The sequence below is a fragment of the Odocoileus virginianus genome, chromosome 7 (genome assembly GCF_023699985.2).
Source record: "Odocoileus virginianus isolate 20LAN1187 ecotype Illinois chromosome 7, Ovbor_1.2, whole genome shotgun sequence".
Classification (NCBI taxonomy): domain Eukaryota; kingdom Metazoa; phylum Chordata; class Mammalia; order Artiodactyla; family Cervidae; genus Odocoileus; species Odocoileus virginianus.
In genome coordinates this window covers 84,642,675-84,666,867 of record NC_069680.1, presented here as the reverse complement: position 1 = coordinate 84,666,867, position 24,193 = coordinate 84,642,675, and the positions used below count along the sequence as shown (strand labels likewise).

The following is a 24,193-nucleotide window of genomic DNA, read 5'->3' as shown; positions in this document are numbered from 1 at the left end:
TTAAATTAATAGCACACATAATTAAAAAAGCTTTATTAATTCAGTTTATGTTGTCAGGTGGCACAACCTTGCATATGACAAATTTGGGAGGATTGGGAAGGGAGATCAGAGGTAATGGTAGGAAGAAGGGTGAAGTGAAATTTAAACAAGCCTCTAGAAGAGAACATATGAGAATGTATTTATGACCTTGTAGTAGGAAAGATTTTTTAAATGACAGGAGAAAGTATTAACTACTAAAGGAAAATTGGATTGATTTAATTTTGTTAAAATTAAGAATTTCTCTTTATCAAAAGACATCTTTAAGGAAGCAAAAAGGCAAATTGAAGTCTGAGAGATGACGTTTAAGTACATACTTTGGATAGAGAACTCATATAGAATATGTGGAGAGTTCCTCCAAATCAATAAGAAGTCAATTTTAAAAATGAACAAAAATAGTTGAATAGGGGCCCCAGAATGTGACTATTCAGATGACTATGAATATTCACAAAAAAGTGCTCAGCATCATTATTCACTAGAGTAGTGTAAAGTGAAACCAAATGAGGTACCATTCACTCACCAGCATAACTAAATTGTAAATACTGACCATACCATTTAAAAAAAACTTTGGTGGCATCTAGCAAAAAAACCTGTGTCTACCATATGATTACTTCTGGATATGTACCTGAGAGAAGTGAGGATTATATCACCAAAAAACATGTGCAGGAGATCTCAGAACAGCTATAATAATAATATCCTAAAAGTCAAAGATGACCCTGATCAACAGGTCAACGGGTATCTTGTGATGTAGTTGTCCAATGTAGTACTCTATAGCATTAGAAAAGGATAAAGGTGTGCAGCATCAAATATGAATTTCTCATTCTGTTGGACAAAATAAGCAGACACAAAAGAGTATCTAACTGTATAATTCCATTTATGTGAAATTCAAAAAGAGGCATAATTAATCTAGAGATGTTGATTTGCTTCATTTGGTCCAGTAGGTTATGCTGTAGGTCCTTCATTGATCAGTGAGTAAAGTATAAGGAATGGCTTTAAATAAGAGCAGGGACCATATGGATAGTGACACACAGAATGTTACTTAAGAAGTCATGCTTGGCTTTTAGAACAAAACAGGAATGGGGAAAAAAGGCAAAGGGGACATTTCATTGAATCAGTAGAGTGTTTCTTAAATCAGAAAAGAAGCACTAACCCTGGGAAAAAGTTTAGTTAGGGCATTAGTAAGATGGGAGGAATCTTTTTTCGGTTATTCCCACTTCAGTATCACTGATGATTATGAATTATTAAATCATAATCATAGGATTATGAATTTTATGGGGATTAGTGCTTAGAAGCACTGTATTTCATTTAGGGCTTCCTTAGTGGCTCAGATGGTAAAGCATCCATCTGCCCACAATGTGGAAGACCTGGCTTCAGTCCCTGGGTTGAGAAGATCCCCTGGAGGAGGGCATGGCAACCTACTCCAGTATTCTTTCCTGGAGAATCTCATGGATAGAGGAGCCTGGTGGGCTACAGTCCATGGGGTTGCGAAGAGTCAGACACGAATGAGCGACTAAGTACATTTTCCATTTAAGACTTTTGTTTATGATTTGTACGTTTTGAGATTACCTACTCATGAATTAAATATTTAAGGATTCTCTGTATCTCACTTTTCTATAGGAAGTCTTTAAAAAAAATGAGGTTCTTTAAATTAATGCAATAAAGATTTGTTTCCTTAAAGTTAAGGAATAAAACAGTCAAGAGAAGTGTCTGGGACTTAAAAATTTGCTCATAGATATTTTACTTGATAAAATAAGTTTATTTATAATTAGAGTAGCAGTAACAATGTGATGCTTATGAATAGCTTGCTGCTTGTAATTGTTAAATGCTTGTTTTGGTGTTACTCCAAATAGTTGTTCTTTTGACTTGAAGATAAAACAATTCTGGCATTGAACTAAAGGAGTTCCGTGCTTTTCCTCATTAAGAATAGTGCTAATGGCATGCAGAGCATTTCCCTAAGGGATACTTGTGTTAGCTCAAACATTGAGTATCCTACTAATAATTGAACAACAACAAAAAGTTAGGTCTGTTTTCTACACATTTCTTATCAGAGTACATTACAGATTGTCCCAAGGGATTGCTAAACAAATGACAAATAATTAGTTACTTGAAATAAATCACTTAAAACTTTTTGGTGCCCTACCATATTTTTTTTTTTTTTCCTCTTGTTGAAAAATTAGCAGTTGGGGAAAATTCCCTCCATCTCAAAGAAAAAAAGTACTTTTTTGGGTTTAATTTATATCATTGTGATAATATTAAAAATTGTCATTTAATTTTGAGACATCCTAGTGCAGAAAACTTAAGTTCAGACACTAACTAATATTTTAATTCTCTTTTCCGAAAATGTGAATGATGGATTGAGTGAGAGTTTTGGGCCAGCTACAGATATTTTTTTAAACTGTTGCTCTTTATATATTAAATATTTATATTTATGTGACCTTTGCAGTATCCCTGAGTCATAAATATTTTTACCACTTCTTAAGTGGGGAAATTGAGACTTACAGGAGTTAAGCAACTTGTTCAAGGTCATAAGCTAGTAAGTGGTACCATTGCTTGCTTATTGTGTGGATTTAATTTACCTGTTGAACTTTAGAACCTTACCCCAATTAAAGGCTTTATATTGCTTAAATTTCTCTTTGTCCAAATATGAAGGTTTTTCTTAAATAATCCAGAACACATTATAACTCTCGTGTTGCTCTCCCCCCCCCCATAGCACTTCACAACTTTGACATGCTCTCTAATCTCCTTATTTATTATGTTTCTTTATTGTTTCTCTTCCTCTACTAGAATGTGGACTCTGTAAGTCTCTACAAAAGTTTTTTGTTATTGTTAACTGGGGTATCCCAGACACTTAATAGCTGTTTGATAAATGTTGACAGAATGAAGAGCAAAAGTATTTTAAAAGGGCTTTTTTGTTCTTGTTGTTCAGCCAAATCTTTTATCTAATGATTTGCTTTTGCAGATTTTTGTTTAACTGTTTTTTGTTGCTTCCAAAAGGAAACATGTTTCCAGGGGCTGTTGCTTACATATAATACAAAAATAGGATCAATAGTAATCTTTAGAGACATTCTAAAGCTCACATCAGTACAGAAAAATTTGATATCATTTCAGTATATTAGCATAATTGAGACAGCTTAGTGAAAAAGTGAACATGAAGATCTGCAAACCTTTGGAATAAATAATGGAAGAATTTAGTGAAGGGGAAAAGATATAGCTAAACATTGAATTTTTCTTTTTGTGAGATTTTGTGTGCAGAGATGTTAAGTCAGGTGGTTTACCTGAACTAATGGGAATGAAGCTTCCCATTCATTCACAGGAAACAAATGATTAAACTTAGGATATTTTGGTGGCATAACAAAATAGGAACCATTTCTTTCTCATTTGAAGCCCAGGCTTGGCGCTGGTGGTTTGAGTGTGCCCTGCCTGCTTAGTCATTCACAGCCCAGGCCCTTGGGGCTCTGATGTTGCCAGTGTGTGGTTCCAAGGCGAGCCAGGACGGCAGCACACAGCCGGCAGGCTGTGGACGGGATGAGCACAGAGTCACGCCTGAGGGTCTTATGGGGCCCTTGAGATGGCAGCCATCACTCCTGCCCACAGTTTATTGGCCAGTTACATGTCCACACCTAAGCTCAAGGAAGAATAGGAAATACGCTCTCTGTGCCAAAGACAATGAAATATGTTTGATGGATAGTTCATTTTTCTCTGCCCAGTTCAATAATCTGATGTCCATTTGACTTACTGTGAAATCCAGGCATATGCCTGCTGATAGATTTATGCTTTTTTTCTGCATGTACTTTAATTTTGTTTGGAAGCATTCATTTGCCTAATGCAAAAATAATTTTGGAACTGAAAGAGACGTTGGAGGACATCCTGTGCCACCACCTTAATTTGTAAATGAGCTTAGAGATGGCGTTGGAATCGGAATCTGACTTGTTTATCTACCCTGATAAACTTGTTATACCAATTCATTTTGCTAGTTAGTAGTTGGTACTTTACACTGTAATTGCTTTCTGCAAAGCCAGCGGCTTTTATTTGATGATCTTAGATCCTGTATCTGATTAAAGACTCTCACTTCCTTTTGTTTTACATAGATAAAATAAAATATTTTAATAAAATATTAATAAATTTTATTAAATTTATTTAATAAAATATTTTAATTGCATAGATTAAAATATGTAGTTTAAATTTGCATGTAAATGTGAGATGATTCAGGGTACATTTCTTGTGACTGCTTTGATTGCAATTACTTGTTTATATCATACTGCAAATTTTTGTGGTGAATCCTGTGACCATGAGAAAATCTCTCATAGGCATTTTCTGGGTCACAGAGGTTGTGACCATTCTTTTAAGGTAAATGTTGGATACACACTGCTTAGTGTGTAGGGAGGTCCAAGTGTAGGCAGGTCTTTTCACCCAGTTTCTCTTTTCATCTGTGAACATTCTTACTGCTTTTCTGAAATCCTGTTTCATCAAGTTACTCTTGACATCTGTCAGTTGGTAAGGCTTGGGGTGGGAATGCTAAGTAGGAAGCATGGATGAGACAACTTCCTACTCAGTTTGAACATACACACACCAAGTCAGAGAGATCCTTATTCCAACAATAGTGTCCCTTAAAGTAATTTATTATTACTTCTTGATATGATAGTGTACATTGAGCTAGGGTAACATTTTGAAAGAATAATGGCCTCTAAACTATGAGCAAATACATTGGAAAGAAGACAAAAAAACCCTGAAAATGATTGCTTTGTTTAAGGAAGTTTTAAATATTGTCTTATATAGTCAGCAAAAGCAAGACTTGGAACTGACTGTGGCTCAGATCATGAGCTCCTTATTGCAAAACTTGGGCTTAAATTGAAGAAAGTAGGAAAAACCACAGGACCATTCAGGAATGACTTAAACCAGCTCCCTCATGATTATACAGTGGAGGTGACAAAACAGATTCAAGGGATTAGATCTGGTAGACAAAGAGTGCCTAAAGAACTGTAGGCGGAGGAGGTTCATAACATTGTACAGGAGGCAGTGACCAAAAGCAAAAGAAATGCGCGAAAGCAAAGTGGTTGTCTGAGGAGTCTTTACATGTAACTGAGGAAAGAAGAGAAGGAAAAGGCAAGGGAAAAAGGAAAAAATACACCCAACAGAATGCAGAGTTCCAGAGAATAGCATGAAGAGATAAGAAGGCCTTCTTAAATGAACAATGCATAGAAACAGAAGAAAACAATAGAATGGAAAAGACTAGAGATCTCTTAAAAAAAATTGGAGATAACAAGGGATTATTTCATGCAAGGATGGGCATAATAAAGGACAGAAACAGTAAGGATCTAACAGAAGCATAAGAGATTAAGAAGAGATGGCAAGAATACACAGAAGAACTATACAAAAAAAGTCTTAATGACCCTAATGTGTGGTCACTCATCTAGAGCTGGACATCATGGAGTGTGTGAAGGCAAGTGGGCCCTAGGAAGCATTACTATGAGCAAACCTGGTGGAGGTGATGGAATTCCAGCTGTGCTATTTAAATCCTAAAAGATGATGTTAAAGTGCTGTGCTCAAGGTATCAGCAAATTTGGAAAACCCAGCAGTGGCCACAGAATGGAAAAGGTGTTTTCATTCCGGTCCCAAAGAAGGGCAATGCCAAGAAATGTTAAAACTACTGAACAGTTGCACTCATTTCACATGCTAGTAAGGTTATGCTCAAAATCCTTCAAGCTAGACTTCAACAGTTCATAAACCAAGAACTTCCAAATGTACAAGCTGAGTTTTTGGAGACGCAGAGGAACCAGAGATCAGATTGCCAACATGCGTTGAATCATGGAGAAAAAAAGGGAGTTCTAGAAAAACATCTACTTCATTGACTAAAGCCTTTGACTGTGTGGATTACGACAAACTGTGGAGAATTCTTTAAGAAATGATGAGTACCAGACCACCTTACCTGTCCACTGAGCAACCTGTATGTGGGTCAAGAAGCATCAGTGAGAATTGAACATGGAACAACTGACCGGTTCCAAATTGGGAAAGGAGTGCATTAAGGCTGGATATTGTCTCCCTGCTTATTTAACTTCTATTCAGAGTGCATCATGTGAAATGCCAGTCTGGGTGAATCACAAGCTGGAATCAAGATTGACAGCAGAAATATCAACAACCTCAGATATGCAAATGATACTACCCTAATGACAGAAGGTGGTAGAGAGTGAAGAGGAACTAAAGAGCCCCTTGAAGGTGAAAGAAGAGAGTGAAAAAGCTGGCTTAAAACAACATTCAAGAGACTAAGATCATGGTATCCAGTCCCATCACTTAATGGCAAATAGATAGGGAAAAAGTAGGAATAGTGACAGATTTTATTTTCTTGAGCTCCAGAATCACTGCAGATGGTGACTACAGCCATGAAATTAAAAGACACTTGCTCCTTGGAAGGATAGCTATGAAAAACCTAGACAGTGTATTAAAAAACAGAGACATCACTTTGCTCATGGAGGTCCATATAGTCAAAGGAATGGTTTTTCCACTAGTCATGTTTGAATGTAAGAGCTGGACCATGAAGAAGGCTGAGCACCAAAGAATTGATGCTTTTGAATTGTGGTACTGGAGAAGACTCTTGAGAGTCCCACTGTCAGCAAGAAGATCAAACCAGTCAATTCTAAAGGAAATCAACCCTGAACACTCATTGCTGAAGCTGAAGCTCCAGTACTTTGGCCACCTGATGTGAAGAACTGACTCATTGGAAAAGACCCTGATCTGAGAAAGATTGCAGGCAGAGGGGTGGGGACAGTGTAGGATGAATAGTCAGATCGCATCATCGACTCAGTGGGCATGAGTTTGAGCAGACTCTGGGGGATAGTGGGGACAGAGGAGCCTTGCGGGCTGCAGTTCATGAGGTCACAGTCAGACCTGACTTAGTGGCTGAACAGTAACAGCAACAACAAAATACTGTTCTAACAAAAGTTAATGCCCAGCATTCTTATTTTAATAATTCCTACTTCACTTTAACTCAGTAGTTACAGAGGGCTCTTGTACCAGACACTGTGATATTATTTTATATAAAACCTACAATGTAGGTAGATGTTTGTATTTTACAAATGAGGAAATTGAAGTGCAGAAACTTAATAGACTTCCTTTAGTTTATACACCTGGTAAGAGACCGGTTTGACTTTTGGACCTCAGACATCCTCATTTCAAGTCTGCTTTCCTTTATGATTTTATCATATTTATTTGGGAGGAAGGCTGGAGGCAGGGAGGTGAGTCAGGACGCTCTGGCAGTCATTCCTGATGTGGAGTTAGGACATCTCCATTTTGTCTTAACAGTGGGTGGGGAGAGAAAAGTGCATGTTCTTAGAATATGGTCTTTTTAAAAAGTGCAAAGAAAAGGGAGTAAACTAGGAAAACCTGTAGGTTTCTGGTTTGGCCAGCTGGTTAAGCACAGATGTTATTTTTAAGAGATGGAAGACTGGGTTTTGAATGTAGTTAATATGGCACCCGAGCAGTTTCCTAATGGGTTTAGAGACTTGGGGTACAGTTACAGCCATGGAGGCATCAGTTATAAGCTATAGTTGAATTTATAGACAAGGATAAAATTGTCCAAAGTGAGTGTAGAGTGAGAAGAAAGCCAAAGACTGCGTATCTATGGAGTCTTAACTGAAGGAAATAGAATGGAATATTTAATGGACTAGCATCCCAGTAGCAGAAGCCTATCTGCTGCAGTAACAGGTTGTGAGGTCAGTTCAAGGAACTTTGGTTTGTGTGAGACTCACTCCGGGAGGAGAGGAGAGCAGCTGTTTCCACACACAGGAAAGGGTCTGCGGAGGGGACTCTGCCCTGGGTCCTACCAAACAACCAGAGTACACACATGCCCAAGTGACACCATGTGCTTCCTTTCTTTTCTCCTCTACTCTCTATCCTCCAGTGGTTAGAAGAGAGTAAAGGATGAGAACGGAACAGAGATCTGATGACCGGTAGGGAGAGATGGAAGCTGACATGTAGGCAGGCCTGTAAATTCCCAAATGGGCAGGATCCCCAGTCTCCTAGTGACCATCATTTTACTGGATGGAAAAGTTTGATGATATTCCCAGTATCAGTCATGGCTCAGACAGGGGCATCATTTAGCTGAAAGACATACCAAATGAAAGATCACACCACCAACATCTGAAAATCAAGAAATGACTGAAGAATTACCAGGATGGTTTGATGGATTGTTTTTGCTGTATCTTAAATCACTTGGGAAGCAGGTTTTATAATACATGTATTTTAATGTTGTAAGGGAATAAAAGAATATATTTAAAATTCTAGGTTTATATTGATTGGTAATAATTTATATTCCTGTTAAAATATTTTGACTGTCACTCCAAGGGACACACAAGTTGAAAGTGCTGAGAATTGTTTCAGGGAGTATTATAGCGATTGCAATAGGAAAAGAGTGTGATCCTCTCCTAGGATCCCAGAGTCAGCTCTGGGGGATTCAGAAGCTCTCCAGATTGCTATTAACTTTTCTACTTATTCAGGTTTGCTCTTAACAGATAAAATTTACTCAGTGAGGTGAAGCAGAAAAAGAGACTTTGCTGCAAAACAGACCTGGACTTCTATGTTGGGGAACTGTAACAGCTGCTGCATGGATTGCTTTGAAAATTAAATGGTATATGTTCGTGGAAAGCATTTCTTACTTTGGGACATAACTGTTAACAAAAGTTCTTTCTCTTCCCTGTGGAATTTAGCAGAATTAATCTGTAATAGTATGCTAAATCCTAAAATTCATTTGCATTTTAGGTAAAAACTCAGTAATACTGATTTGCCCAACATACTCTCTTCATTGGTAAAGTAAAATCTTGCTCAGATAGACAAAATCCCAGTTAGTGGATTTGAATTTGTTTTACTGTTGGTAGTACGTATTTATTATCTGTGTACAAGTTACATGTTTGAGAATACATTTTCTAGCAGAGTGGCCTGTGAATCAAACGTAGATCTGATTTTATTTTAACGTTTCAGTGATCTGGTAAAGGTAACTTTTGAAAAAATTCAGGTTGTATTCTTTAAAAATAGCTATAAATGCCATTTTAAAGATTGAGATAGAATTTATGTATCTAAAATTAACCTTTTTAAATTGTATAGTTCAGTGATCTTTAGCATAACCACAAGGTTGTGTGTCTATCACCGCTCGCTCACACCAGAATATTTTCATCATCCCTAAAGGACACCCCTGACCCGTTGGCAGTCATTCCCCATCTCCCTTCCCTCACCCCAAGGCAAGCACTAATCTGCTTTCTGTCTACATGGATTTGCCTGTTCCAGACATCTCATAGAAACAGGATCGTACAGTGTGTGGCCTTCTGTGTCTGAATTCTTCAGTTAGCATAATGTTTCAAGGTTAATCTATGTCATAGCCTCTATCAGCACTTTCTTTTTATGGCTGAATAATTTCATTGTGCATATATACTACATTTTGTTTATCCATTCATTAGTTTTTGGACATTTGGATTGTTTCTACTTATGACTATTGTTAATGATACTGTTAAGAATATACAAGTCTGTGTGTGAACACGTGCTTTCAATTCTCTTGGGTATATACCTAAGAGGAATTGCTGGGAAAATGTCAGACAATGTTCTATAACACTAGAAGCTTGGAAAGAAAGTTAAGATTTGTAGTTTGAGTTATGATGAAACTGCTCTATGATTTTTGATGGAGATTTGGGTGGGATGCATATTGCTTAAATATTATAAGAATAAATAAAAATCAGAAGCCTTTCATTGGGTTTCCTTGTACATGTTCTCACAGGAGAAAAAGATGGAAAATAACAATTACATAAAAGCAACCTACAGACTTCTCTCTTACTGGCAGCTGATTTTGTAAATAATTCTAATTGGATTTCATCCAAGGCAGAAGCAGAAGGGGAAGGCATTGTTTGATAGAATATGGCAGTAGATTGAAAATTTTCACCTTGGGGATTATTCACTGGAAATAGCGGATGTCCTTTTCATCAAGTTGAAACATAACTTGTTTAAACATCCTTTTACCTAGATGTGACCAAAAATGCTTTCAGTGTTTGGGGCCAGATGTCCTTGAACTTTCTCTGTGGTATATATTGAAACCTAATTTCTATGGAATAGAAGTTGGTCCCCTTATCTCTGAGGTGACTTAATCAAAGACATCACAAGGACAACTTAAATAATGACTTTAGATAAACTTGAAAATGTAATATTGAACAGCCACCCACCTTAATAGAGCTTAATACCACAGATGAATTTTGAGGGCTCTTGTTCCATATCCTTTTTTTCGCATATGAAGATAAATCAGATAAGCCCTCTAATTCTGAACTTCATCGGTTTAAACTCTCTAAGTTTGTAAGAATATGTCTTTCTTAGTGGACTTAAATCCAAAGTATTATAGATAAAGGACAATTAGATAGTTCTAAACATTTGAATACCAAATACCAATATTTTTGTCAAAGCACTTGAGTTTCATAAAGCTGTTGAGGAGGAACAGTCATTATAAATTGCATTGAAGCGGTTTACTAAGCATTTGAGTCTGTTTTGCATATGAAGTACTATCTTGGGGAATGGAGGAAGGAGCAGAGTTGTATCAAAGGGATGATTCTTGCCTTCATAGTTCTAGGGTGCAAAATAGGTGATCATGCAAACCCTACTGAAGCATTTAATTGAAGTATAAGCTTTATGTAGTAGGTTTGAAAAAATGAGTGCTACCTTGATTAGAGTGTATCAGAACACTTAAACTCTTTTTACAGGTAGAAAAAGATTTGAGAGAGAGCACATAGGCACAGACTAGCACAGAATCGTGAAAGAACATAGTATCAGAGATGAGAGAATAGGTAAACGAAGCATGGAGAAAAACTGACCTAGGGGTTTAGTGGGGGAAAAGTGAGAAAAAAGTGTGTTTTACATGGAGTTGAGTAAGGTAAGGTGGGAAGGGCTTAAATTTACTCCTGAAGTGGTCTGAGTGACTTTCTAGCCACAATTTGTTCATCCATAAAGTAAGGATAGTAATACAACCATGTAAAGTTACAGTGAGCTTTGAAAAGGTGGATGTGTAAAGTACCAGATACATTATCTTACATTGACACTCAACTTAGATACTACCAATATTTTTTTTGTGTATTTTAAAAAATTTTTGTTGGAGACTTCTGTGTATATACCCAAAAGAATTGGAAGCGGGAATCAAGCAGATATTTGTACACTCATCATCATAGCAGTGTTAGTCACCATACCTGAAAGGTGGAAGCAGCCTAGGTGTCCATCGATGGACGAATAGATAAAATTCTGTATATTCATTCAATGGAGTATTGTTTGGCCTTATAAATGAAAAGGAAGGGCATTCTGACACATGCTACAACACGGGTAAATGCTCAGTGAAATAAGCCAGTCACAAAGGGACAAATACCATTGCTTGTTTAGTTGCTAAGTCACGTCCAGCTCTTTTGCTACCGCATAGACTGTAGCCTGCCAGGTTCCCCTGTCCATGGGATTTCCCAGGCAAGAATACTAGTGTGGGTAGCCATTTTCTTCTCCAGGGGATCTTCCCGACCCAGGGATCAAATCTGTGTCTCCTGCATTGGCAGGCGGGTTCTTTACTACTGAGCCACCGGGGACGTCCGACACCTACCATGTGATTGCATTTATGCGAGGTGCCCAGAGGGGCTGAACTCAGAGAGACAGAGCAGAATGCTGGTCATTAGAGACTGAAAGAGAGGGGATGAGGAGTCATTTAATGGGCATAGAGGTTCAGGTTTTTGTTTTTGTTTGTGTGTGTGTGTTTGGGGCCAAACCATGTGACTTTGTGGGATCTTAATTCACTGACCAGAGGTCGAACCTGAGCCCTCAGCAGTGAAAACATGGAATCCTAACCACTGGACCTCCAGGGAATTCCCGATGGTGGGAATTGGTTGCAGAGCAAAGTCAGTGCACTTAATGCAGCACCCCTGTACACTGAAAAATGGTTGAAATGTTTAATTTTATGTTCTTGTTTGGTGAATTATATTTTTATGTGCATTTATTCATAAAATTGCAAGATTTTAGCAACATCATTCAGGGAAGTGCTTTGTTCCAGAAGCAAATGGCATTCCTATTCAGTTGCCACATAATTTGGTTTCACAAAGATGAATTTTTTTTGATATTTCAATAGGAAGAATAGTTCATACCAGTCTAAATTTGAGAAGTACCACAGAGATCATGGTATCTAGTACTTTTGTTTTATAGTTGAGACATAGTCCTGGAAGTTGGTTGTACTTAGTTGATTTTATTAACTACAAATAATTTTTTAAAATACATTCATTAAAATAATTTTCCATGATTTGAATTGGCTCATGTGGATAAAACAATTCTACAACTAATTAATTCAGCCAGATATCTTTTCCTGTTCTTAAAGAAGTGATGTTCTACCAATATGTTCTCCTGTAGTTAGCATCTGTTTTAAAGTTCATTCAGCATCAGGAATGGTATTAAAAATATTAATTTGCTTTTTCACTGCTTGTTTTCTTTTCCTTTTAAAAATTCTTCTTCCTCTCCCACTGCTGAGCTTGGAAATGTGAAATTACTTCTCTTAGTTCCAAGTGCAGGCTGTCTCCCCTCTGTGGCTCTCACCCTGAGCTGAGCGCCGCCTCTCCCCCAGGCAACTGAGCTCTCCTGAGAGGACACTGACTCTCGGATGCCTTTCTTAAGCGTTGTGGGAGATAGGTCCTGGCATTTCGATCTTTGCTCGAACAGAATCAAATTCCTGGACATAATTTTCCCCCAGTGATCTCTGTAAGCAGACTATCTCAGTGTAACAGTATTTCCTCCAGGATGATTTAAACCACCTTGCTTAGAGAGCCAAGGTGGTAAGAGTTCTTGTGGTGATGTCACAAGTTTTTCCTGTTTCCTTCTGTCTTTGTAATCATAGTATATATATTGTGTTTTAATTTTTATTTCTTTATTGTATTTTGTGCTTTTTTCTGAAATGCACATTTTCCTATTTATTAACTGTCTTTGTAAAACATTTAAAATTTTAAGTTACGGAATAGGTTTTCAAAAATGTATCTACCTCATTTAACTGTTTTTGTCCCTGGTTATGTCAGGCACGGAGGGTAAGCAGTGAACAAGGTAGTCATGGTCTTGCCCTTCTAGCAAGGGATGGAAGTGGACATTTGTCAAAGGTTGTTACATTATCTAAATATCACAGCTTTGATGGGTGCCACAAAGGAAGGGCACGTCCACTGGGATGGCATATAATGAGGCCTTGACTTAGAATGTAGCGGTGTCAGGCAGTTTCTTCAGAGGTGCTGTTTGATGGAACGTGAAAGGATTAGTAATTCATCGGGTTGAAAAAGAGAGGAGAACATGAATGAAGGCTGAGGGAGTAGCATACAGAATCCTCTGAAGTCAGAAAGGGCGCAGTGTGGGTGAGGAACTAAAAAGATAGAGCACAGAGTCAGGAAGAGAAGACCGAAATATGTGCATAAGTTCTGTGCACACTTCGTGATGTGAGCGTTCTATCCACCAGGCACGCCAGTCCCAGAGTTCTCCAGGGGAGCAGAATCAGCAGGACTCCTGAGGCAGGGGGATGGGGCAGGTAGATAGTAATTTATTTTAAGGGCTTGACTCACATGGTTTGGGGGCTAGCAAGTATGAAATTTGTAGAGCAGGCCAGCAGGCTGGAATTTCTTTAAAGAGTTGGTGCTGCAGTCTTGAATCTGAAATCTGCAAGCTGGAAACTTGGGCAGCATTTCTCTGTCATAGTTTTGGGCAGAATTACTTAGTTGGGAATCCTCATGCTTCCTTAAGGTCTTCAGCTGGTTGGATGGGTATTCCTCCATTCCCACCCGTCACCATTTTGGAGGGTTATCTGCTTTACCCAGTCTTGATTTAAATGTTAATCACATCTTGAAAGTACTTTCACACCCACATTTAGCAGGTGTTTGGCCTGAACACCAGATGAATCATCACATAGTGTTACTGTGAGAGCAGGGAAGAGACTGGTTCAGTATAAGTGATAACCTCCTTTCTGACTGATTTCCTCTACCTTGAACTGCAGGCTGGAATTTGTACCCTGTCTGTCAAATCAGCTTGAGATTATAGGTGTGTAGATAAAGTCATCCTTCACCTACAGGCTTATACTGGCTTATACCCATTAAACTGAGAATACTTGCTTGATGAAATCACTGAGCCTTACCGTAAGGCCCCAGGGAAGCTTGCGTGCACCACCTTCAGCTGATAGAATTTTACATGACAAGAACTTTGCTGCTTGTATTTGATTCCAGCATTTAAAATACTATTTTTGTTCAACATGGCCCTGAAATGTAAGCCAACTTTAGGAATTTGGGGGCAAGATTATGCCTAGAAATACTGAAGAAGTAGGAAAATTCAGAGAGTATATTCAAACAATGCACTTTTGTTAAAAGATTTGTATGGATTTACATATCCATCTTTGAAATGTATAACTACATGAGTATAGTAATACACTATATAAATGTATAACTACATGAATATAGTAATACACTATATAAATGTATAACTACGTGACCATAGCGTGAGTTGAGGCTGATGATGTAAATGGGGGTTGAAATTAAGCAGGTGCTTATAAACCATGTTAATGACTTTTCTCTGTTTTCTGAGAGCCATGGAAAGCTATTTCGGCTTTAAGCAGGGCAGTGATGTGGTCATTATTATTAAATTATTAAACTGTTAATTATAGTTATTAGGCAAAAAAGACTATAAAAAGACTGTTTCAAAGACCATTAAAAAGTCTGTGGTGTGAGAATGGGTGAGAAAGTGGGGGGAATAGATGGCGGTAAGGCCAGGACCCTCTTAGAATTGGCAAAACAAAGATGGCCAGGTTTAGAAGGAGTGTTATGAATTCATTGTTGCTTATGTTGATTTTTGAGGCCCTCTGATGGGATTGTTAAATATGCATTTGGATATATGTGATTCTAAACCAGAGCTGTAAAGCTGAGAGATGGCAGCATTAACTGAAGCCAAGTATAGGTAATTTGAGAGCCTGGGCTGGCAGAGACTAAGAAGACATGGCCAGAGAGGCAGAAAAAGGGGGATCTAGGAAAAGATGCCATAAAAGGAAACAACAGGAAGCTTGTTTAAAAGCAAGGGAAAAAGTGGTCAAAATGCTGAATGCTGCTACATAATTAAGACTGAAAAAATGTCCCATTAGATTCATTAACTGGCATAATTTTAAGTTAGAGCTGTTTTGGCCTAGAGGTGTGCTCAAGCTGGAATGAAGTAGGCTGAGACGTGTGAGATGTGGTTATTAAGAAGCTACTTTAAGAAATTTAACTGTGGAGGGGAGTAGAGATATTGGACAATTGTGAGGCAAGAATGGCCTATGGATGGGAGAGATCTGAGTGAGTGTAAATGTTGACAGCATCCAGTAGAGAACATCAAGTGGAAAACCTCAAATGAGGAAGGGAGAATCTGTGTTAAGGTTCCTACTAGGATTGCATATTGATTCTGAGGACAGGCATCTTGGCTGGCCTTTTAAGATGGAACACCTGTCTATAGGGGTAATAGGGGTGAAGAAGATACAGTACCACTGTTTATTTTTCTAAAGTCCCTATTGAGGTCATCAATGTCCGAACAGGAAACAGAAACTGCATTGTTGTTCAGTCGCTAAGTTGTGTCCGACTCTTTGTGACCCCATGGACTGCAGCACTCCAGGCTTCCCTGGGCTTCACTATCTCCCAGAGTTTGCTGAAACGCACGTCCATTGAGGGGGATGAGCTGTCCATCCAGCCATCTCATCCTGTCACGCCCTTCTCCTGCCCTCACTCTTTCCCAGCATCAGGGTCTTTTCCAATGAATAGGGACGGTTCAATATACAGAGTTAACTGTACAAGGGACTTCTTTATAAGAGGAAACGTGAACTCTAAAGAGTACAGGAAATCAGAGGAGGAATCCACATCCTTGGAAGGAACACATCTGGTGAAGTCCACCCCTGCCCCCAACTTACCCACCCCACTGAAGTCACGCCATTGGATGGCTGAGATGTTGCGCTGATGGCATCTTTGGGAAGCTCTCCACGGGGAGGTGCTGAACCATGACTCCTTGCCCATGGAGGTGGCTCACTGGGAACCGCTCTCTGGGTCACAAGGAGAACCTGTCCCCAAAGAGAGGCCTGGTGCTGCTGCCCACCTCGAGCTGCTGGCACGCGTGCTGGGAAGGCGGCCGCAGACCGGGCACAGTGGATCCCGGAGCTCGCTCCTCCTGCGTTGTCCTCCAGGACCCTCTAGCAGTCACACTTAATGTGTGCCCGCTGGCAAAGGAGAGCCGTTTTGAGGTCCGCCTCCGCTCTGTGCATTGATAAAGCCGTGAGACAGTAAGTTGACAAGTGGCGCTTCTGTTATTGATCTTGTAAATTTTTTCCATTTTTGCTTTTATAATGATTGTAATGATGGATATCTTTATACATAAATCTTTGTGCACATATCTTCTTTAGCTCCCATTTGTAAGAGCTAATTATGGTAAAGCTATTTAGAGATATAATGAGTGATTCTTAAGTTTTGCTGTTTGCTTTTGTATGCCTGAAGTATTTCTGGAAGGAAATGAGAAATATAGATTGTTGTTAGAAAAGGGAACTGGATTTTATTAACCTATTCAGAAAAGTGAAATTTTATGAAAGTATTTTTATTGTAAGTGTTAAAAGATGTTATTTGCTCTGTTAAACTCAACTTTATTGCTTCATTTCATGTTATGGTTTGTTAAACAAAGTACCCCATCATGTCTTGCTCTGTCAGCTGGAAGCACCTATTTTCTGACTTTACTTCAGCATCATTTGCTCTTCAAAATGAGTCAGGATATTTTCATTTAGTTATTTCCTCTTATTGCTGTAAGAACCAGGTCACCTATTTCCTTTTTGTCTTTGACCCTTGTGTGGCACTTGATGTGATGATACAGCAGTATCTGACACTTGCTGCCGGGCCTGATTTTTACTGTTAGCTACTGGGAGGCCGTGTGAGTGCAGGACTCTGTAAGAAGTGTTAGAAAGAGAACTTAAATACAGATGACCCTACCAGGTTCTGACTTTTCTTTCTGAACTTATTTTCCTCTTCCTGTTTTTTACAATAAAGCCTTCAAAAAGAAGACCAAGTTTGTTAAACTGACAGTAATGATAATAATTTTAAGAAACACTTTTTTTCCTGTGAGTATTACCTTATAGATTAAGACATAATAAAATAATGCTGAAAAGTATGGCTATAGAATTTGCTTGTTTTAAAACACTTGAAAAAGTACAGCACTATTTTTGACCTTTACCGACCTTTAATTCAGAGTGGATTCTGTAGGATTTATATCTCGTGCATCTGGTATTATTACTCATTAGCTTTTTTAAAAAAAAACTTCAACTACTGAAGCAGAAAGGATTTAATTTGAAGTATGAGGAAAATGGCATTTTGAATTTTGACACTTTAACTTTTATTATTTACAGTGTTTTGTTTTTTTAACCTAGGAACATTTAGGAAGAGCCAAATTATCTTTAATTTTATCTCATGTGATTGAATCATTGTCTGTTTTGCTGCTTAAGGGAGCAAAAACTAATCTGTATAAGTTCTATTAAAGCCTACCAGAATTTTGGTAATACCCTTTCTTAAATTCTTTAAAAAGTACTTTTCTGAAAAATCTTTGCCATTTCTCTGTAGGAGAGAGTAGATTTTTAAGACTAATGGACTCATGAAATCCAAAGAAGACTTTGAACACATTCCTTTCTGAGCCACCTTAAGTTCAGCTACAGGAACGTTTGCTGTGTCCAGTGCTTGGCTGTCCCCACCAGCTCTCCCCAGGTGGTGTGTTCTCAGAATCGAATCTAGGGCTGATGGAATAGATAGCCGTTAAGCTTTTGTTGAGCTAGGTGATGATTAGTTTGAAGTTCTTTACTATGACATTCTTGCTAATTTACTGGTTGTTCCTTAGTAATTTTCCTGTTGGTTTTTCAGGACTGCAGGAATATGTGGAGGCTGTCTCTTTTCAACACTTCATCAAAACACGATCACTTATCAGTATGGATGAAATTAATAAACAGTTGATTTTTTCAACAGAAGACAATGGGAAAGAAAATAAGACTGTAAGAATTTAAAATCATATTTCACATTTATTACATAATTTACACAGCATTGTGATAATTGTAGGAGATTCATTGGCTTATAATGCAAAGAATATTGAGATGAAAATGTTCTTTCTAAAGTGTGATTTCATAGATTCCCACCTAGGGAAATGGTCTTTCTAAATATATTAGTTAGTGGCTCAACAACTATGGGTAGGTTGAGGGGAACAATACCCTTTTATGTAAAGCATTATGGAGTGGTTATTATGTAAGTCCACTTGTGTTTTTACTGTGTATTTGCTATGTACCCTTTATAAACACTATTTCATTTAATCCTTTTATTAAACTTACAAGGTAAGAATTACTACCCTCATATCACAAAAAGGCTTTCACAGAGTTTAAGTAACCTGCCAAGCCCTAGTCAAGCAGGTGTGACAGCTGACTTGGAAACCAGGCGTCCTGAGTGCAAAGCCAGGAGTGCCTGTCACTCCCGGGGTGTCTCACCGTGTGCCACAGGGGCCCCTGTGCCAGGGGTCCACCGCAAAGGGGTGTTTCACAGGCTTTGATGCACAGCTTTAAACTTGGCAGCGCACAGTGCATGCCGCATAGCTGCTCAGTTAGCAGTCGTTAGAAGAGCCAGTACAAAGCGGTGACGATACAGTGAGAGGTGTTAATCTAATTGCTGAGTTCATAATGCTTGTATCCGAAATTGTGCAGTTCAGCTTCTGAATGAATACTGTTTTTCTCCCCCTGAGTTTCAGGGTATAATATTCAGGCCATGAGGTAAAATTTTGAGTATTAGATACTCTTAAGATATTAGTACACTTAAAGATACAATTAAACAGGTTTTTTCTTTTCTTTATTTTTCATCAGTTTTTCTTTCATTATTATTTTTAAAAATCAGTCAGGATAGGTAGGCAGAAAGTGGAAGAAGGTGTGGAAATCCTATTTTCTTGAATGTTAATAAAATATTAATACTGAAAAGAGATAATTTGGTGTGACAGGTGTAGCTCACTTCAAGGAAACCATATATTTTCTCAGTTTTAAAAATTATGTGAAGTTTAATTGAGGAAATTCATCTTGAGAAGTAAAATTCTTTCATATTTTTAGTTCATTTAGTAAAGATTGAATTACAGAAAGAAGTAAAGGGAGCCTATGTGACCCTGCTTCTTAAATATATTAGTCAAGTTTCCATACTTTCCTTTCGATTCTCTGTAATTCAGAATTAAAGTATCACGGCAAGAAAGTAAAGAGAAATGGGAGTAAATGCCCTATTCTGAGGATTTATGTAGTAAATTATTCTAAGATTAGGATGTCATAATCATACACATGTGTCTTCTCAAAATGTTAAGACCACATTCATAAATAATATTTCCTTTTAGTGCTAGAGATTCTTCTTGGTGATGAAAATTCTGGAAATCCAATAGTGGAAGGTATTTTGCTCTGACTTGCATATTGAGAGTAGTGTCAAACCATTTAATTCTTTAAAACTTCTTATGAAAAATTCAAATGCACAAGAAAAGTGGAGAAAATAGTAACACATGAACACCCATGTACCCATTATCTGGATTCAATAATTGTTAATATTTGGCCTTATCTGCTTCATCTAAATTTTTTTTTGCTAAATTAGTTTAAGTTATAGTTATCCTGATATTTTTCCCCTAAATACTTCAAGTCCATTGTGAAAAATTGCATTTTAAGTAATTTTATTTTCCTTGGTTTCTAAGCAGAATTTATTTCCTTGACAATTTGTTGATTTTTTTAACATGCTTTTTCTTCAGAATCAACTTTTTAGTTACATTCAGGGAGCTCCTTCTGTCTAATGATGGGAACAAAGGATAGTCATGTTTTCTTAAGCAAAAATCATTTTCATAAATGACTTACAAAAACGCCAGCCGCTTCTCCACCCCCCCACCACTCCCACCAAAACCTGTCCTTTCCAAAAAGATGCCAGTTCTCTTAACAGTTAATAGAAATGAAATATAGCAGGTCAGGCTAATTGGGGAGCTGACTTTGGATATTTACCCAGTTCTAACCATTAACTAGTGATATTACCTGCAGTGTTTCTGGGACCTCATTTCTTATACTCCATATTGAGAAGATTGGAACAGATGGTCTCTGAAAAGTCCAACAGTGTTAGGATTCATGTCCTGGATACAAAGCAACCAGAATCATCTATAAAACCTAAAGTTGACTCTCTCATTTGCTCACTTAATTCTCAGTGTCTCTGTTACCTGTAGGTAAAGCTCTGACTTATTGTGGCTTTCTCCCCTTGCTCTATCCCTTGTTCTGTCTTTCTAGACTCAGCCCATAATACTTCTTACTTTAAATTTTACTCTAAAGAAATGCCTCACTAGTTCCTCAAGTACACAGCACAGTTCTCATCTGCATGCTCTTGCAGTTCCCTGTGCCTGAAATGTCCTTCAGTATAATTCCAGCCCACCTAAGTCTCATCAGACTTTTATTAACAGTTCAGACATCGCCTCTTTCAGAAAGAATCCATTAGAGAGAAGTTGATGTGGAGAGAGGAGATTGATGTGGTGACGGTAATGGTGATAGCAGCTAACATTTATTGAGTATTTACTTTGTGTTGGGCATTATGCCAAGAACTTGGTAAATGTTATCTCATCCTTAAAAATAAACCTCTGAGGTAGGTACTGTTATCCCATTTTACAGATGAGGAAACTGAGGTTTAGAGAGATGAAATAACTTGCCCAAGGGCATACACCTTATGAAGCAAGGTCCTGGAAGAGGTGGGAGGAGATGGGTCAAGGTCATTTGGAAGAGTTAACCTCAAACACGAGGAGGGACAACTCATCATCTGAGACTGAAGGATAGAAGGTAAAGATGGATGTGGACATAAATAAGTTTTTTTGTTTTGTTTTATTTTGTTTTTAGGGATAAGGTAATTGAGAGAGCTTATGCCACGTGATCTGGCAAATAATCAGGCCAGTGAAAGTAGGCAAGATTGTTTACTGAGAGTGAAGAGGTTTGGGATTGAGTAAGGGGCTGAGGAGAAAAGTAGTGAAGGTTTGAAATAGTGTTCAAAGAGACGGGCGAGAACCATCTAAGAAATAAGTAAAAGGATTGGTGAGTAATTTGTAGTGGTACAAACTCTATACAGTTGTGATCATCATTATTATTTTTTAGCCTAGTGGTACTCAGTACTTGAATAAAGCACTAACAAGAATAGTTTCAATACTGATTCAGGGTGTGTTTTTGCTGGGCAGGTGCAGTAGAAAAATAGGAGTCTGAAGAAACTGAGGAGGATATAGCAAGAGAGTGTTAAATCATGATGGTCAGTGCTGAGTGGGGACAGAGGAGAGGCCAGAAAGGGACTAAGTGACTGAGAAAATCATGACTGGATCATAAACCTGGAGGGCTTTATGATTTGCCATTTAAATATGTAAGTCATTGTCGTGTGATGAAGTCATTAGGCCTTAAGAATATCTTTATATGTCAAGTGAAGTTGGAAATGATTGATTTTATAATGATACAATATTAGATTTCAGAATTATCTTGAAATTGTAAATTCAACTCCTTGCTGAGGGCATGAGTTCTTCTCGTAACATCTTGAATGGTTATTTAACAAAATGGATCATTTTATTTAGAGAAGATTAGTATGATTGACTTGCTGTTGATTTTGTACCTTATAAGTATACGTAGTCACTCTTTTTCACAGTGTATTTTCTTTGTGTGTGTGTGTGTTTATTTTTTTTTTTTTACCAGCCTTCCTCTGATGCACAGGATAAGCAGTGCGGTACTTGGAGACTGAAAATCACGCCTGTTGATTACCTTCTGGGAGTGGCTGATTTAACTGGAGAGTTGATGCGAATGTGTATTAACAGTGTCGGGAATGGGGACATAGACACTCCCTTTGAAGTGAGCCAGTTTTTACGTCAGGTTTATGATGGGTTTTCATTCATTGGCAATACTGGACCTTATGAGGTTTCAAAGAAGCTGTATACTTTGAAACAAAGTCTGGCCAAAGTGGAGAATGCTTGTTATGCCTTGAAAGTCAGAGGTTCAGAAATTCCAAAACATATGCTGGCAGATGTCTTTTCAGTTAAGACAGAAATGATTGATCAAGAGGAGGGCATTTCTTAGGATAATGTTTTAATCAGTTGTTTTTCTCTTAAGAACTCCTAAGAGAGACCAATTTGTAAGACTGTTATTTAGTATATCATTTGACTTTATTGTGGCTTTAGAAATGTTTTCAGTTGTACTTGTTTTAAATTGTATACAGGCTGTACATAAAATTACCAAAATGAATCATTTCTTATATCTTACTCGTGAAAATTTGCATACAGATGTTTGCATATATGCCTATTTGAATTTTTGCTGGCTAAACTTCATCATTTATCTTTGTTAAATGTGAACATGCTTCCGAGTGCACTTTCTGCCATACCTGTTTTAATTTACTTTGTGTGAATTTTGGAGTGGTGATATTTAGTGGAAGACATTTATAGTTTAAGTTGGTGATTTTTTTAATATATAGAAAGATTTCTTAGTTACACATCTGGACTTAAGTTTCCTGTTTAAATTTCTTGGTAATATTGTGCCAAGCCTCCAAAATAGGCTTATTCCATAGAATAAGAATTAAAATTATTATTAATGTACTTTAATTCTATGAGGCATATATTGTAGTGAGAATTCATACTATATTCTGGCTAATTTTAGGTAATTTTGAATCCATATGAAACAGCCTTCCAGAAAAATTGACAGGTACCCAGATGTTAGTTTATACATTTAATTTTTGTCCCTTATCACAGAAAGCCTGATAGAGAATTGGCACTAACATTGTAATATTGTCACTAATGTTTGAGTTGAATTATATAATTGCACACACAACTGAAAAGCTAGTGATTATTTAGTAATTTTTCTTGTTATTATATTTCATTAGGCATGTTTGGAGGTTTTCCTATTCTAACATCTATAAGAAGTTACATCTAAATAATTATAATGAAGTTTTGAAATCTTTGAAATATTAAGTTAACCCAAATCTTTACAGTTGTCCAGTTGTGTTAATTGATACATAAAAAGTTGCCAAAGAAGATTTATCACATACAATTCAGCAATAAGACAATTGTCAACACAGTTGGGAATAACAAGTAGTATCACTAGTAATAGAAGTAGCCTCACTAGTAATATTTAGAATTGGAATTTGCCTACTAAAATTAGTTATAGATTATTCCCTGTGGTGTGAAACTGACTTGAGCATGGCCCTATTGGCTGACAACTAGACCTTTCCTTTTGGTTTTGTGAGTTTTGAGAGTCTAGATATTGGATTTTATTTTTGGAAAAATTAGCAGCTCTGTTTGCAAGGGCTTATTCTTGGAAAGTGTAATTTTCCAAAAATTATCACCTAAAGGAAAATAAAATATATACATGCCTAATAGACTAGGTTTGTTTGTTGTTTATTCTGGTGGTAGTATGTTATTTTTGGTTTCCCTATTCAAAGATACAGCTGAAATAGTTTATTACATATTTTTGTTTCTTTTGCCACTTGAAGTTGATGAATATCTTATAGATGTTTAAAGCTGAACTCTTTGAATAAAATATTAAAATATAATAGTTTAGCTTATTTTTTGATCAGTTGAGAAATACTTCATCAAACTGTTAAGAATTTTTAGCGTTAACAGGAAATTTGGTATAGACTCGCTTAATATAGAGATTTATGATTTCTTAAAATGGGTCGAGAGATAGTAAGAGTTTCAGGAAAGACATCCTTTCACCTCTCATTGACCCAAACTGGGTAACTTTCCTATCCCTTTAAACCAGCTAGTGGAAAGGAAGATGAGATCACCTTAATGTATCAAAGTGTCCATTGTCTGAGAGAAGAGTGAACACAAGAACTGAATTAGGGTGTTACCCTCATAGGGGAGGGGAAATGGCCTTTTGGTTCATAGCCGGCACTATCTGCTGCTGGTGGATTGGTGCCATGGCTGTTGATGCATTTCTGCATTACATGTTATACTAAAACAGTAGGTGTTAGCCCTGGATGGTAGAGGGCCTCTAAATATATCCTTAATGTCTCTCAGTTTTAAAATGGTTGCTCTGATACCATCACCTGTGATAATGTTTTTCATCTTCATTATAAAAAGAAGCTGGTTCTAGGTAACATGGCAAGTTCCTGAAAAA

General features: G+C 37.5%; 1 protein-coding gene across 3 annotated transcripts in view; it reads left to right on the top strand.

Annotated features, from left to right (window-relative positions):
- TSNAX (translin associated factor X) overlaps positions 1 to 23,450 on the top strand; it is a 34,978-nt gene extending 11,528 nt beyond the window's left edge. For all 3 annotated transcript variants that reach the window (XM_020907017.2, XM_020907019.2, XM_020907018.2), the window contains exons 5-6: positions 17,946 to 18,073; positions 21,782 to 23,450. In XM_020907017.2, coding sequence (XP_020762676.1) covers positions 17,946 to 18,073; positions 21,782 to 22,159 — 506 coding nt within the window. In that variant the 3' untranslated portion in view covers positions 22,160 to 23,450. The remainder of the gene's footprint in view (positions 1 to 17,945; positions 18,074 to 21,781) is intronic.
- The last annotated feature ends 743 nt before the right edge of the window (positions 23,451 to 24,193 follow it).